This window comes from Papio anubis, chromosome 10 (genome assembly GCF_008728515.1).
Source record: "Papio anubis isolate 15944 chromosome 10, Panubis1.0, whole genome shotgun sequence".
NCBI classification, from domain to species: domain Eukaryota; kingdom Metazoa; phylum Chordata; class Mammalia; order Primates; family Cercopithecidae; genus Papio; species Papio anubis.
The window spans coordinates 10,846,761-10,863,193 of record NC_044985.1 but is presented as its reverse complement, the minus strand read 5'-3'; the positions used below and the strand labels follow the sequence as shown (position 1 = coordinate 10,863,193).

The window sequence follows — 16,433 nt, the reverse complement described above, 5'->3', positions numbered from 1 at the left end:
TCACAGGGATGGCCTTCTCCTGTCTCTTTCAGAGAATTCCCACCCTCGACTTCCTTTTCATCTGCCCAGGCATGGATTGGAGGCTGTCTTAGCCATGTTCCTTTTCCTGACTTTCTGATAGTTTCAGTGTCCTCTGGCCCCTAAACCAGTGGCATGTAATTAGAGAACCTGTAGGAGTTGGTGCCTGACTTCTTAGCTCCACTGAATCACAGGACTAAATTGAGTTCAACAAAAAGCACTTGCAGTAACATTCAGGACTGTGGGGAGGGGCCTCTAAAGGATGCTAAGTCTCGGGCTGGGGTGGGAGGGGGTACTGCAGGCTTTGGTATTGTTCCTAAGTGGGAAAGTGGGGAAAATGGGAACGTTTTATAATTCTTGAAATGGTGTGTGTTGTGTTCATTATTATTCAAATGGTGTATGATGTATTTCAAATCTTTTAAAAAGTTAAAAAATACAGGATATCTCCTCAAGTTCTTTCAGGAACAGATGAAATCTACATAAATGAGATGAATATGCAAATAAATAAAGCCATGTATTTCCTCTAAATACTTCTTTTTGTCTCCCAGCATCTGGTCAATGTTTCCAACGAAGACACAAGTGTTCATATTTTACCCCCGCAAACCAAATACTTTGAGATCAATTATGTAAGAAAGGTAAGTGTCGTTGGTTTCCCTGTTCTCCCACGGTGTGGTTGTCTGCGTCTCAGGCCTGTGGAGGGTGGGTGTGTGGTGTATTGTCACCCCTGGTGCTGCTGTCTGTGCAGTCCGGGGCTTGTCCCGACAAGAGCCCACCTGTCTTCCAGGAACACCACCTGGTCCCTGGCTTGTCCCTCACGGTCACCGTTACGTTTTCTCCAGATGAGTGGCGATACTATTATGACTGCATCCGCATTCACTGTAAGGTGGGTCTCTTAACATTGCTTTTTTTTTTTTTTTTTTTTTTTTTTGATGGTGGGTTAAAACTTATATTCTCAAGGGTGGCAGGAAGAGAGGTGGAATGACCACTGAGAGCTTTCTTGGCCCAGTACCGGGTGTTCCCCGGGTCACCAGTGTGACTGGTATGCGAGGCTTGTTGCCCAGTGACATGGCCCAAGATGGGAAAGTATTAGGCTGCAAAGGACCTGGACAGAGTCAGGAGATGCTGTTTGCTGCAGGCTTCCCACTGCCCTGTGCCTAAAGCTTCATCTATCATGTGGTGCTGGCAGTTGCTGAAGCCTTTTCAAATAACTTTAACATACTCCCTTAAATGCTAGGTTGAAAAACTAACAACCATCCAAGTTATGATTATAAACGCCAGCCACTGGCCTATGCCTGGGATTGCCCACAGAGGCAGCCCTGGTGCGGGGATGGGGGTGGTTCCGGGAGGTGGGAGCTGTTTGAGTTCTTCTGAGCCTTTCCTAGGTCACCTAATTCATCCTTTGGCCTCCAGCCAGAGCTGCTGTCATTCCTTCTCTTAACACTGTCCCCTCTGCCCCTCCCTTTGCTCTATAGTCCAGACCCAGTCTTCAGCTTGAGAAGCCCTTAAGTTAACTAAATTATTGATGTTTCAAAACCAAAACAGAAGAGTATACATTAGTAACAAATGAGTTTCTACTGTTTTTCTTTTTAAGCAATGCTTTTATTTCTTACAATCTGTATAATAAGGTGACTTGCCTTGAAAGCATTTCACTTTTTCTTTCCAAAAAAGTTACAAAAATTTGCAAAGTTAACTTTTGTAAGTTGATAGTGTTGTCTCTGACTCACATCATCATATTAGAGATGCATTTCCACAGGGGGAGGGAACGAACCTTAGATCCAACATACCCACAGTAATATTTTAGATCAAGAAGCGCATTTCCTTAAGAATGTGGTAGACCATTTTTATTTTTTTGGAGTTTCAATTAAAAAAAAATAAAAATGGCCGGGCACAGTGGCTCATGCCTGTAATCCCTGCACTTTGGGAGGCTGAGACAGGTGGATCACCGGAGGTCAGGAGTTCGAGACCAGCCTGGCCAACATGGTGAAACCCTATCTCTACTAAAAGTACAAAAAATTAGCCAGGCCTGGTGGTGCACACCTGTAGTCCCAGCTACTCCAGAGGCTGAGGCAGGAGAATCACTTGAACCCAGGAGGTGGAAGTTGCAGTGAGCTGAGGTCGCACCACTGCACTCCAGCCTGGGCAACAGAGTGAGACTCCATCTCAAAATAAAATAAAAAATAAAAACAAAACCAGAATATTGCTTTCAGATGGAATATTCTGTGCTGAACAGAAGAAGAATCCCTAGAACACGCATTGTATAAAATGCCAGGACACATTTTCTGTTTCTACCAAATAATGCTAATAATAATACCTCACTTTTATGCAGTACTTTTGACTTTTTAATGCCATCACCTGCTTTAATTCTTAAAAATGCCTTTAAGGAAAGATGTGATTATCTCCATTTTGCAATGAAAGAAACTATGCCTGGAGAGGCTAACAGTCCTTCTGAAGGTTAACGTCCTATGAGACAAGAAGCAGGTTTCTCTGCCCTCTTGCCAATACATTGTTTTCTATTCTGTGCTGTCTGGATCAGATGACTCTGTGTTGGTTCTCTTTTTCTTGGGCCACTAAAGATTGTGTTTCTTCATAATTTTCTGAAATAGAAGCAGATGGATTACTGTCTTCATATCTCTATGAGGCGTCATTATCTTTAGTGTCCTTGGATAATAGTGAACATCATTTCAATAAAGAGTACTTAAACTTTTCTACGCTTTGTTTATGGCTAAGAAAACTCAGTATTTCTAATGTTGTAGTTAAGTGCTGAAGTTTCTTAAGGAAATATTTTTTAATGATAGAAAATAAGATAAGAAATAAAGCATCTACAAGTTTGTCTAAAAGTCGTAGTCTTCAAAATGTTAAACTTGACTTTTTCTGATTAATTTTAGGGAGATGACACTTTGCTTGTTCCTATTCATGCCTATCCAGTAATGAACTCACTGGACTTTCCTTCATTTATAAATCTGTCAAATGTTCTACTTGGTGAAAGGTGAGTTACCAAAAATGTCAACAAAATGTATAGGATGTGAAAAACTAAGAGATACTCATACAAAACCTTAGACTTTTGTTTTTCCTAATGGAAGTTCATCCTTCCACCTGAAATAGACTGGACTTGTCATTGTAAAAGGCCAAAAAAACAAAACAAGAAAAAAAGCAAAAACAAAAACCAAACATGAGTCAAAAGATCATAAGCAAGAAGGGGAATTTACTGGGTCAATTAACGGAGAGGTGCAGGCCAGGTGGATCTTCAAGTGCCTCTGGGTCTAGGGATTTAAATCCAGTTGCAGGAGCCTGACTCTCCCCATATCTTAGTTCCACTGTCTTGCACTTCATTCTCAACAGGTCCCCTTCATGGGGGCAAGACAGCCTCCAGGAGCTCCAGACATTAGCCTGGGGATGGGGTGATTGGAGAGGGTGGAGAGGTTGGTGACATTCAAGCAAAACCCCAGGACTGAGGCTTATCGGACCAACCTGGATCATATACCCATCCATTAACCAATCTGTTTTTGAGATGAAGGCAAAGACAACAGAATTTCACTACAGAAGCCAAGGCTCAGATTCTCTCCTTTTTTTGGGAAAATGGTGAATGATTCCAATATAACTTAAGGAATGTCTTGTTCTTTCAGTAAATACTAAATGTCTACTACCAGGCATAGTGCTGTCTGTCCCTAGATGGATATTGAGCTGTTAGATATTGATATATAGTTGCCCTTCAATATCCATAGAGGATTGATTGGTTCCAGGACCCCGCACAGGGTCCATGGATGCTCTAGTCCTTTACATCAAATGGCCTAGGCTGGGCTTGGTGGCTCACGCCTGTAATCCCAACAGTGTGTGAGGATTTCTGTTTCTCCTACCTTGTTGCTAACAATGAGGATTATCAGACTTCTGCATTTTTGGTGACTTTTACATTCTTAGCCCCATGCTCTTCCATTCTCTATTTATTTTCCCCAAAAAATTCTGCAAGAGCTCCACCGCAGTACTTCCTCCTTCCCGCTCACCAACCCTTCCTGTGTTCGCTCACTCCTCCTCAGTAGGTCTGTACAGGGACCCCAAGAGTTTAAATAGGTGAATCCTTCCTTTCAGGGTCCTCTCACTCTCTGAATTTTGAGAACAGCTATTTCCTTTGAGTGGGCAAGTACAGCGATTTTTATCAAAGTTGAAGTGGCAGGAAACAACTAACTCCGTAGTTCACTAATTCTTTTTTTTCTTCTTTTTTCCCCTCCACAAATTACTTTTTGTTTGGATCATAAGCCAGGCTTATGAGTTGAGAACAATGATTTATAAAACTGGTGAAAATAATATGCCTAATAACGCAGACATCAGCCTTGGGTTCTTAAACCAAAAATCTTCCAAGCTTGCTAGAGGCTGTTCCCAAGCTACTTTGTGTATAATACCCTTCATTTGTAACCAGAATGAAAATTTCAGCTGAACGGTTTATTTAACGGAGTTATTGTATATAATGATGTGATAGTTTAAAAAAATCTTTCAAAAGATAAGCACGCTACTCTTTTCTTCCAAACATTCCGGCAGCAGGCATAGCCTTCCAAGACTTCATGCCCTTCATGTAATGGCTTGTAATCAACTTTTAACTACTCAAACTGTGCTATGCTACATTCAGTCCAAAATGTGTGGTAACAGGATGGGGGGTGACTACTGGAAAAGGCTTTCAGCTAAAGTGTTTTCTATTAATCCTAGGCTACCTTGGGGTTGAAGGTATCATTTGGGTGGGTTCTTTATGCAGTATTCATTCATTCAGTCAGTTAACAAACCTTTATTGAATGCCCGCCATGTGCCAGGCACAGTGTTAGGTTCTGAGGATGCAGAGATGATCAAGACCTGGTACCATGACTAAATAGACAGTTTCCATGCCTAATTCAGTGTATACTGAGAAGGGATGACCCGGCTTCATTGAGGTGAGTTGAGGGCAGGCAGGATGAGGAGCTCAGGCAGCACTTCCAGGAGGAAAACATGTCTGAGCTGAGTTTGGAAATTTGACTAGAAATGAGCCAACAAAAGGAGGGTGTGGAGTAGAAAAGAAGAGGGGGTGTTCCAGGAATCATCATCTGTAGAAAACTTTAAAACAATCAAGTCTACTAAAAGTGAGTCAGCTTTTGCATATTACCATGCACTGACAATTCTTAATATTGCCAATGATAAAATACTCCTCCCTGCAAGGGTGGACTTGCTCCTAGCCACTGCCTCTGATGCATGAGAAGTTATCACCTTAAATGCCAATCTCGCCTGTGGTCTCCAAGCTTGCCACTCTCATTTTGGTTGGTGTCACAGCACTTTGTTTCCTGTGAGACCCATCGAGCCATCCTACTCTGTGCCGACTGCGGTCCAGCCTTGCTCCTCCTCTGCCTTAGCATGAGCACCCCCCCAGCCCTTACCGACATGAGCACCCTCAACGTGGCTCCATTCCTGTCTGCAGGGGCAGCTTGTCATCGGATGATGGGCCTAGAAATGTGCACCTCTGAGTGCTGCCTCTCGGCACATGTCCCAGCTACCTGGCGGCTGCTGAGCCCTACCTCACTGGTCTTTCCATCCCGCACACCCCACTCAGAGGCAACTCCTGGGTCAGTGCCTCTTTTGGCTTCACCGTCTACTTGTCATGATGTCTTTCAGCGATGGGACCTCTGACTGTGCTTGCAGGGTGGTTTTTTTTTTCCTTCTAAGTTTTAGATTTTATTTTTATTGTATTGTATCAAAATATATGTAGCATAAAATTTACCATCTTAACCACTTTTATGACTATTTATCTTACCATAATAGGGCCTGGAGTTTTTTGAAGACTTTATATTCTTATAGCAGTTTCATTCAAAGCAAAATTGAAATGAATGTACAGAGATTTCCCATATCTCCCTGCCCCATGCATGCAGAGCTTCTCCTTATCAACAACCCCCACCCAAGTGCCATATTTGTTACAATCAATGAACCTACATTGACAGATCATTATCACCCAAAGTCCATAGTTTAGGGTTCACTCTTGGTGCTGTATAGCCTATGGGTCTGGACAAATGTGTGGCATGTGTCCACCATTGTGGTATCATGCAGAGTATTTTCACTGCTCTAAAAATCCCATGCTTCTCCTATTCATTCCTCCCTCAACCCCCACAACCCCTGGCAACGACTTTTTTTTTTTTTTTTTACCGTCACCATAGTTTCTCAGAATATCATAGTTGGAATCATATAGTATTTAGTCTTTTTCTGATTGAATGCTTTCACTTAAAATATACATTTAAGGTTCCTCCATATCTTTCTAGGGCTTAGTAGCTGATTTCTTTTCAGTGCTGTGTAGTATTCCATAGTCTAGATGTACTACAGTTTATTTATTCATCCACCTACTGAATGGCATCTTGACAGCATCTAAGTTTTGGTAATTATGAATAAAACTGCATTAAACGTCCATGTGCAGGTTTTTGTGTGGATGTAAGTTTTCAGTTCCTTTGGGTAGATACCAAAGAACATGATTATTGGATTGTATGGTAAAAGTATGTTTAGTTTTAAAAGAAACTACCAAACTATCTTCCAAAGTGTCTATAGTGATCTACTCTGATGATTTCTTTTAACTGGTGCAGTTAGACTACTGATGTTCACAGTGATTATTGATACAGTTCTATTAATATCTACCATATTTGTTAGTTTTGTATTTGTTGCCCTTGTACTTTGGTTCTTTTTGTCTTCCACTATTTATCTTCCTGTGGTTTTAACCGTGTATTTATATGATTCAATTTTTTCTCTTTTCTTTTAGCACATCAGTTATATTTCTTTGTTTACTTTTTTTAGTGGTTGCCCTAGAGTTTGCAATATGTATTTACAACTAATCCAAGCCACTTTCAAATAACACTGTACTGCTTCACAGATAGTTTGAGTACCTTAACATAGCAAAATAATCCTAATTTCTCCTTCTCCTTTCATGTATAATTGCTGTCACTCATTTCACTTATATATATAAGCATACATAAACATTATATATACATATATATGAATATTTGTACATATAAGATATATACATAAGAACACACAATTGAAATCATTATTGCTATTATCCTGAACAAACTGTTAGCCGTTAGATCAATTAAAATTTTTTTTAAAAGTTTTAATTTTGCCTTCATTTATTCCTTCTTCAATGCTCTTCCTTTATTTTTATTTTTAAGTTCTGGGATACATGTGCAGGATGTACACGTTTGTTACATAGGTAAACGTGTGCCATGGTGGTTTGCTGTACTATCAACCCACCACCTAGATATTAAGCCCAGCATGCATTAGCTATTTTTCCTAATGCTCTCCCTCCCCTTGCCCCCCATCTCCCGATAGGCCCCAGTGTGTGTTGTTCCCCTCCCTGTGTCCATATGTTCTCATTGTTCAGTTCCCACTTATACGTGAGAACATGTGGTGTTTGATTTTGTGTTCCTGTGTTAGTTTGCTGAGGATAATGGCTTCCAGATCCATCTGTGTTTCTGCAAAGGACATTATTTCATTCCTTTTTATGGCTGCATAGTATTCCATGGTGTATATGTACCACATTATCTTTATCCAGCCTATCATTGATGGGCATTTGGGTTGATTCCATGTCTTTGTTACTGTGAATAGTGCTGCAATTATTGTTCTTTCTTTCTTTATGTAAGTCCAAGTTTTGACCCATATTATATTAATTTTCTCTAAAGAACTTCTTTTAACATTTCTTTCAAGGCAGGTCCACTGGCAACAAATCCCTTTGTCATTTTTGTCTGAGAAAGTTTTTATTTTCCCTTCACTTTTGAAGGATAATTTCACAGGGCACAGAATTCTGAGTCGGTGGTTTTTTTCTCTCAACACTTTAAATATTTCACTCCACTCTCCCCTTCTTGCTTCCATGGTTTCTGAGGATAAGTCAGATGTAGTTCTTATCTTTGCTTCTCTGTAGGGAAGGTTTTTTCCTTCTGGCTTCTTTCAATATTTTTTTCTCTCTCTGGTTCTCTGTAGTTTGAAGACAATATGCCTAAGTGCAGGGTTCTTTGCCTTTTTCTTTTCTTTTCTTTTCTTTTGCATTCATCCTCTGTGGTTTGATGTCTGACATTCATTTATGGAAATTATTAGTCATTATTTTAAATATTTCTTCTATTTCTTTCTTCTCCATCTGGCATTCCCATTACCTGTATATTATACCTTTTGTAGTTGTCCCATCGTTTTGGATATCCTGTTTTTGTTTTTGTTTTTCAGTCTTTTTTCTTCTTTATTTTTCTGTTTTAGAAGTCTCTATTGATATATCCTCAGACTCAGAGATTCTTTCCTTAGCTGTGTCCAATCTGCTGATAAGTCTATCAAAGGCATTCTTCATTTCTGTTATTATGTTTTTGGCCACTAGAATTTCTTTTTGGTTCTTCTTCAGGATTTCCATCTCCCTGCGTACACTTCCCATTTGTTCTTGCGTGCTGTCTACTTGTCCATAGAGCCCTCAGCATATTAATTATAGTTGTTTTAAATTCCCTGTCTGATAATTTTAGCATTTCTGCCATGTCTGGTTCTGATGCTTCCTTTGTCTCTTCAAACTGTTTTTTGCCTTTTAGTATGTCTTGTAATTTTTCCTTGATAGCCAGACATCATGTACTGGGTAAAAGAAACTGCTGTAAACAGACTTTTGTAATGTGTTGGTAAAGTCACAGCAGGAGGGTATTCTACAGTCTTATGATTAAGGCTCAGTCCTTTAGTGAGCCTGTGCCTCTGGACTGTGAACTTCACAAGTACTTCTTAGTTGTCCCCCACCTGCTTAGGTGAGACAGAATGGCTAGTGGGCTGGAGCTGAGTTTTTCCATTCTCCCATGTGAAGACTAGAGCTAGCTAGAACTGGGTGTTTCTCTTTCTGATTTCACAGCACGAACAAAAAGACACACTTATACTTTCCAAAAAAAGTCTTATTCAGGTAAAATTCACATATTATAAAATTTGCTAATTTAAAATGTACGATTCACTCTTTTTTAGTATATGCAACTATCACCACATGCAAGTTTAGAACATTTTTATAACCTCCCCAAAAAACCCATACCAACTACCCATATCCCACCCTCAAACTTTCCAGCCTCAGCAAAACCCGAATTTACTTTCCATCTCTATAAATTTGCCTGTTCTGGACATTTTATATAAATAGAACCATACAACATGTGGTCTAGTGTGACTGATTTCTTTCACTTAGCAATCATGTTTTCAAAGGCCATCAACTTGTAGTTTACGCAACTCAAATCACTACTTCATTCTTTTTCATTGCTGAATACCATTTCATTTAGTGGATATAACACCTTTTATTTATCTATTCATCAGTTGATAGATATATGGGTTGCTTCTACTTTGGGGCAATTATGAATAATGGTGCTATGAACATTTGTGTATCTGTTTTTATGAGGATACATATTTTCATTTCTCTTGGTAAACACCTAGAGGTGGGATTGTTAGGTCATATGGTAAATCTATGTTTAATATTTTGAATGACTGCCAGACTGTTTCACAAAGTGGCTGTACCATTTACATTCCCACCAGCAATGTATGAAGTTCCAGTAGCACTTACACTGTTAAATTAGTAAAACAACCACACCCCCTTGTTTTTTTTGAGCTGGAGTTTCACGCTTCTCGCCCAGGCTGGAGTGCAATGGTGCAATTTTGGCTCACTCAACCTCCGTCTCCCAGGTTCAAGTAATTCTCTTGCCTCGGCCTCCCGAGTAGCTGGGACTACAGGCGCGCGACACCACACTCAACTAATTTTGGTGTTTTTAGTAGAGACGGGGTTTCACCATGTTGGTCAGGCTGGTCTCGAATTCCTGACCTCAGGTGATCCACCCACCTCGGCCTCCTAGAGCGCTGGGATTACAGGCGCTAGCCACCGCGCCGGGCCAACAACCACTTTTTTTTCCAAGCTTTTTTTTTTGAGACAGAGTTTGACTCTGTCACCCAGGTTAGAGTGCAGTGTCAGGATCTCGGCTCACTGCAACCTCTGCCTCCCAGGCTCAAACAATCCTCCCACCTCAGCCTCCTGAGTAGCTTGGACCACAGACATGCACCACCACACCTGGCTAACTTTGAATTTTTTGCTGGAGATAGGATTTCACCATGTTGGCCAGGCTGGTCTTGAACTCCTGAGCTCAAGAGATCCACCTGTCTCAGCCTCCCAAAGTTCTGGGATTACAGGCATGAGCCACCACACCCAGCCTAACTACTACTTTTACAGCTAAAAAAGAAATACCATACATGATGAGAAAGCACAAAGCTGATGGGAGACCATAAATTCAGCAAAAGGTGAATTCAGAAGGGTATATTTTCCCTTTCACATAGAATCAATTGAGGCAGAATTGTCAGAGGTTGTAGGATTTGTGTTTAATACCACTAATTCTGCTTTCTTACTTTGCGGTTGCCCCTGACTTTGGGGCTGCTTTTGCAGTCCGGGGATAGCCTCTCTTAGGGCAGGATGAGACCTCAGCACATTTTCCCCAAGGTCCTGAAGTGGGCTGGTATATATTCATCAGACGCATTTTCAGTGGCTGGATTTGATGGTTGTAAATTTTCCTTACTGAGATTAAATTCCATGTGGGCACTTGCCAGCTACCTATAAACAACTCTGGTGGCTTAAGATCTGGTAAAATGTATTTTGACAGCCTCTGTAAATAACAGAAAGTTGCATTCCAGTTTCTGTCCAACATTTCCAAGTCAAACACAGCATCTGTGGGGTACAGAGGGCTTTTAGTTCTCCTTCCCTTCTGTAGGTTGAAACTGTGCTTTATAACTAGATATCCTAACCATTATAGCTGGTTAAAATTGGTAATCACTCAATATCTTAAAGAGTATTGTAGATGAAATACAATCTCAATCTTCCTATAAGTAAATATGGATATGCTTATATTAGATACAGAAATTTTATATTTTTCCAATCCCATGGTTCTAAAAAGGTTCATGTTAATTCATCATGGTCTGTAGTTTACCCAACAGCATCTTCCTGGTACCAGATAACTAGTTGAAACTTGGAGCAGGTCCAGTCGGTTGACCAGTTGCTCTCTCAACAACTCATTTTCCTTGCACCAAGCTGACTTTAACCAATTGGTTAGCATGCTCTAGACAAACCTGACTGAAACTCACCTGGGGAAGTGATAACAAATCCAGGAGAGGATCCACTGTGGATCTGGTGGCTGAAGATCTGGTAAAATGATGCCATGGACAAGGCCACCATAGGCTCCCGCAGCAAGTGGCCCATGTACTCATCTCAGGGCTATAGAGGCTCTGCAGCCTGCAGGGCCAGATTAACAACATTCACAGAAGAGGCTCCTGGCGACTCCATTCCAAAGCCAGGATACTTTAGCTTCCTGAACTTTTACGTCATAAGTTCAGAAATTTACCGAAGGATGCGTTTCCTTACTTAGTGAATCTTATGGCTCCTTTTAGAAAGCGTGGGAACAACCAAGGTCAGAATATGATGTTTGAGTGTAACCAAATTCTCCTACTGACCCTGGAGCTTAAAGCATCTGGGCCACATGGGAATGTGCATTCTTAAGCTAGTGCTAAGAAGGAAGACTGATGGTGAGAGTTTGCCCCCACATAGACAACCACCAGTCTTGAATTGTGCCAGTAAAGAGCCTCTAGGAGAGGGGACTGAGAACCAGCTGTAACTGGGTTAGAATGCTAGAATGCAGATGTCAGGAGAAGACGATCAAATTGATATTCACAAGTGTTTTTTGAAACCCTTCCTACTCGAAAAGAAAAAATTCACTTGTTTCAGCTTGTCAAGGGAAACACTGCTTACTCATATGAGGGACTCATTTTATGTGCCTCAAGTTTGAAATTGATGGAAAGGAGCAGCAGCATTTTATGAAAGCATCTGACCAGGGTGACTTGAGCTTGCGACACAGTTGTTCTTTACTTTTACTCCTACTTGGGTGGAGGAATCCACAGTGAGCTTCTATTTCACATTGATATTTGGATAAAACAATTCTTGTCATTTAACAACAGCCTAGGTGGGTATACCCGTAGTCTCAGCTACTCAGGAGGCTGAGGCAGGAGGATTGCTTGAGCCCAGGAGTTCGAGGATGTAGTGAGCTCTGATGGTGCCACTGCACTCCAGCCTGGGCAACAGAGCGAGACCTCATCACTAAGAAGTAAAGAATTTTTAAAGAGCCTAAATGTTTATTATAGGAAAAATTTTTCCATACATTGTTGTGTAAAACTTCTTTAATTTAATATACCTTTGCTGACCTAATATCAATCTAGTTACTCATCTTGACCCAGTCTCTTTTATGAATTTTAGCAGGAAAAGAAAATCATCCAACCTCTAAACTATAGCGATCTGTCATGCAATAATAAAAGGGCATACATATTTCTTCCTTTCATTTGCCGAAGTGGGCGCCACCTTAAGATAGTCAACGAAGGGAACTTTCGGTGGAAGACTTGGGTTATTCTTTTCAAAATTGTGGTTCCTAGAGAAAGCAAGGGATAGACTGAAAAACCTAAGGTGAAGAAAGCCAGTGTTGACCTTATGAAAGCCTACCTTGAAAGTGGTAATACTCTGCTCTCCTCCCCTAGATTTTGTGCAAATGGGTCATTTGGTTTGCGTGAGGCCAAGGGGTGGAGTGGTACAAATTTGGGAACAACGTCTAGAGCAGATGATTGTATGTACCAGGGGCAGTGGTCACAGGTGGAACCTTTTTCTTGTTTAGGGTTTACTATCTAGTCTGTATAAATTCTTGGAATGATTCATTACATTCAACAGCATGTACACATTGTGGCTTCTGTGAAACTACCAAGCTAGTATCAGTACTAAGAAGTAAGAAACTGTAAACTACTATTAGAAAAAGTGTTCATGGATGAATTCCCATGAATATCTGAGAATATAACATAGGGAATTTCAGAGTCTGCCCACAGTACATTCCTGGAAGGAGCAAAGATGACAATTGTGGATGGTTTTTGGCCCTGGAGAGGCACCCCTACATTGAGAATGCTTTCTGGGTTCTCTTCCACCTTGCCTGGTTAATACACCTGTCAAATCTGACACCTAAACACTGCACAAGTAGCCAACTTTGGTCACTGCTGCAGCAGCAGCCCAGGTTTGTAGTATCTGCACACACATGCATGCACACACACACACACTCACATACATGCACTTTTAATGTAGTTTCTACCATGTAATTATGTAATGCTTGTCAAAATATTTAGAATAGAGTAACTACCAACTCATTCACTGAACTGTGACTATAATTTCTCAAATAATTTTTTAAATTAAATCTGCCCCAAATTTCTCCCCCAGATTCTTATATACTACAATTTCAAAACCACAAGTATTTGAATTTAAGTTGCTTTATTTTTAAAAAATGGATATCTTACTCCAGCACCAAGTGAGCTTCTTGTTTTAATTACTGCTGGTGGGTAAGGTATTGGGACCAGCAAACTGGCAGCTGGGGATCCTGCTGGCTGTTTCAGGCCACATGCTATTACGGGTCATTTAGCTCTGAGGAAGTGTGGTTTGAAGATAGTTAGTGTGTGGTTTCTTCTGCTGCCTACTCTAAGAGAAAAGACTAGCAGCAGTTTTTAGTGTGCCCTCTTATCTTTCCCCAGTAAATGCTATAGTTTTCTCAACAAAAAAAGAAATTAGTCTGCAGGATGCTTTTCATATCCCTTCACGTCCACCTTCGCTGCCTCCCTCCCCTCGACCATGGCTTTCATTCCTTCTGCCAGCTCGCCCTGTCCTCGGGCCCCAGCCACAGGCCCTGCTCCCACCTCCAGTGGACCCTCCTGAATCTCCTTCCTCACCCCACCTTCCTCCATGTTATCTGCAACTCTGGTGAGGTGTAAAGAACTATTGTCAAATGTGTTAATTATATTTAATTTTTTAATAGGCATTTTATACTGTACGATTTCACTCATATGAAGTACTTAGAATAATCAAATTCATAGAGACAGAAAATAAAATGGTGGTTGCCCGGGGCTGTGGGGAAGCAGAATAGGGAGTTGGTGTTTAATGAATATAGCATTTCAGTTTTGCAAGATGAAAAAGTTTTGAGGGCAGACGGTGGTAATAGTTTCACAATAGCATGGTTGTACTTAATGCCACTGAATGGTACACTTAAAATGGTTAAAATAGTACATTTTATATTATGTACATTTTACCACAATCATTTTAAAAACCTGTGTTTTGGAAGTATGAATAGTGTACCTATGATCTCTACAGATGACAGATATCATGTCATCTGGTCACTTCTAACTTGTTCTGAATTCAGTTCCTGTCCAGCTTCCAGAGAAATGCCTTCACTTCCTTTGCCAAGTATGAAGAGGTGGCCTTATTTAATTCAGGTTGTTCCCTAGTGTCTTCAGAATTCTTCCTTTTCTTAAACTGCTGGGACAGAGGTGAAGGTGGAGGGGTGGGAGCAGCTTTACCACTAGGTGGGACTAAGTCAGGTTGAAGAGGGAACTGAACTAAGGGCTAGGAAGTCAAAGGTCAGGCCAGGAGAGAAACCATCAAGCCCCCTTGACTCTTTCATTCCACTTACTATTTTTTTTTTTTAACCTTAAACTAAAGTTTTATTTGGGAATTTTAACTTCATTTCTTTTTCTTCAACTTTTATTTTAGGTTCGGGGATACATGCACATATTTGTTACATAGGTAAACCCATTTCACAGGGGTTTATTGTATAGATCATTTCATTACCCAGGTACTGTGCCTAGTACCTTATACCCAGTAGTTATTTTTTCTGCCCCTCTCCCTCCTCTCACCTTCCACACTCCAGTAGGCCCAGTGTGTGGTGTTTACCTCTATGTGTCCATGTGTTCTCATCATTCAGCTCTCACTTATAAGTGAGAACATGCGGTATTTGATTTTCTGTTCCTGCATTAGCTTGCCATTTGATTCCCTTTATCTCTAATATTGGTCTAAGCTTAATCTAAAATGAGGGTGTTATTTAATTCTCTAGGTGGAAAAAATTAGTAAATGCCTGTTACGTGAACGTTTCTTTATGTAAATTTGTGTTTATCTTTATTTGACTATATCATTAAAGTTTATGGGTCTACCATACTTCTGGTCTGAGGCCCCAATCCCCGTGAGATTGATTGTGTCTTTGAAAATAAGATAAGCAACACAGGAAAGTTCAGAAGAACATAAATTATCTTAGATAAAGAGCATTATTGAACCTATTTTGAAACCTATTTTACCCTCAGCTCTTTATAGCTCTTCAAATTGTTGCCTGTTTCTTTGGGGATTAGGGTTTAATCAGACAGCTAATATTGTGCCTTATTTCCTTCAGTTTTTGTTGATCACATTCTGAATATAACAATTTATATCTGAAGCTTAACTGGCAAGTTCCCTGACTTTCTTCCTTCTCTCTATGTGTATGCCGGTCCTTGAGAGAAAGTTGGTAACATTTTATAAAAGATCTTGGCATTTGCCTCAGCTCCAGCTGCTATAGCAAATTCCCATAGACTGGGAGGCTTAAAGCACAGACATTTCTCACATATCTAGACTGAGAATTGTGAGATCAGGGACCAGCATGGCCGAGCTCTGGTGGGGCCCCTCTTCCGGCTTTCCTCACACGGGGTGGTGGGGAGGGGCTCCAGTCCCTTCCTCTTCCTAAAAGGACACTAATCCCATCGGGGCGCCACCCTCATGACCTCATCTGAACCAAATCACCTTCCTAAGTCCCCACCTCCATCATGGGAATTGGGGCTTCCCCATGTGAATTCTGAGGAGACACAAACAGTCCATAGCGGGATGTTATAGTCCTTTTTTGATGGTTGCTTATTAGAGGAAATGCCCTCTAAAAAGCTTAACAAACAAGGCACAGAGGGATCAGTTTCAAAGAGAGCAGCAGGAGGGAAGGGGACTGCAATGCAAACAATGCAATGCCAGGAGCTTTTCTGTAATATTAGAGACCTATGAGAGGGGCTATAGTACAGCAGGTAAGAGCTTAGGTTCTAGAGACCTGGCTTGAAAACTCCACTTCACCATTTATTAACCATGTGACCTTGGACCTCTCTATAGATCAGTTTATGCATCTCTAAAATGAGGATAATAATAGTACTTACCTCAAAGGGTTGTTAAGAGAGTTAGATAACATATAAGCGCAACAGCTGGTACATATTAAGAGAGAGTACCAAAACAAAGACTTTAAAATTGCCAAATTAAGATTGCATCCAGAAATGGGGTAAGATAATCATTCGCTGAAGAGCAAATGAAGCAGGAAAGAGAATGTTCTCTGGTTTCCTTCTTCTGTATAAAAACCACCCTGAAGGTAGTCGCTTAATATATTATAACAACAGTCATTTATTTTGCTCATGGATCTACAACTTGGGCGTGGCCTAATGGGGAGTGCTCCTCTCTGCTCCATGCACAGTCAGCTAGGGCTGGTCAGCTGGGAGCTGAAAGACCCACTCTCAAGATGCCCCACTCAAATACTGGCTACTGTCTGGGAACT

General features: G+C 40.8%; 1 protein-coding gene across 5 annotated transcripts in view; it reads left to right on the top strand.

Annotated features, from left to right (window-relative positions):
• Positions 1-16,433, top strand: part of CFAP221 (cilia and flagella associated protein 221) — a 118,247-nt gene that overhangs the window by 20,381 nt on the left and 81,433 nt on the right. For all 5 annotated transcript variants that reach the window (XM_003909214.4, XM_017947937.2, XM_017947936.3 and 2 more), the window contains 3 exons: positions 567-653; positions 803-901; positions 2,904-3,004. In XM_003909214.4, the coding sequence (XP_003909263.2) occupies positions 567-653; positions 803-901; positions 2,904-3,004 (287 nt within the window). The remainder of the gene's footprint in view (positions 1-566; positions 654-802; positions 902-2,903; positions 3,005-16,433) is intronic.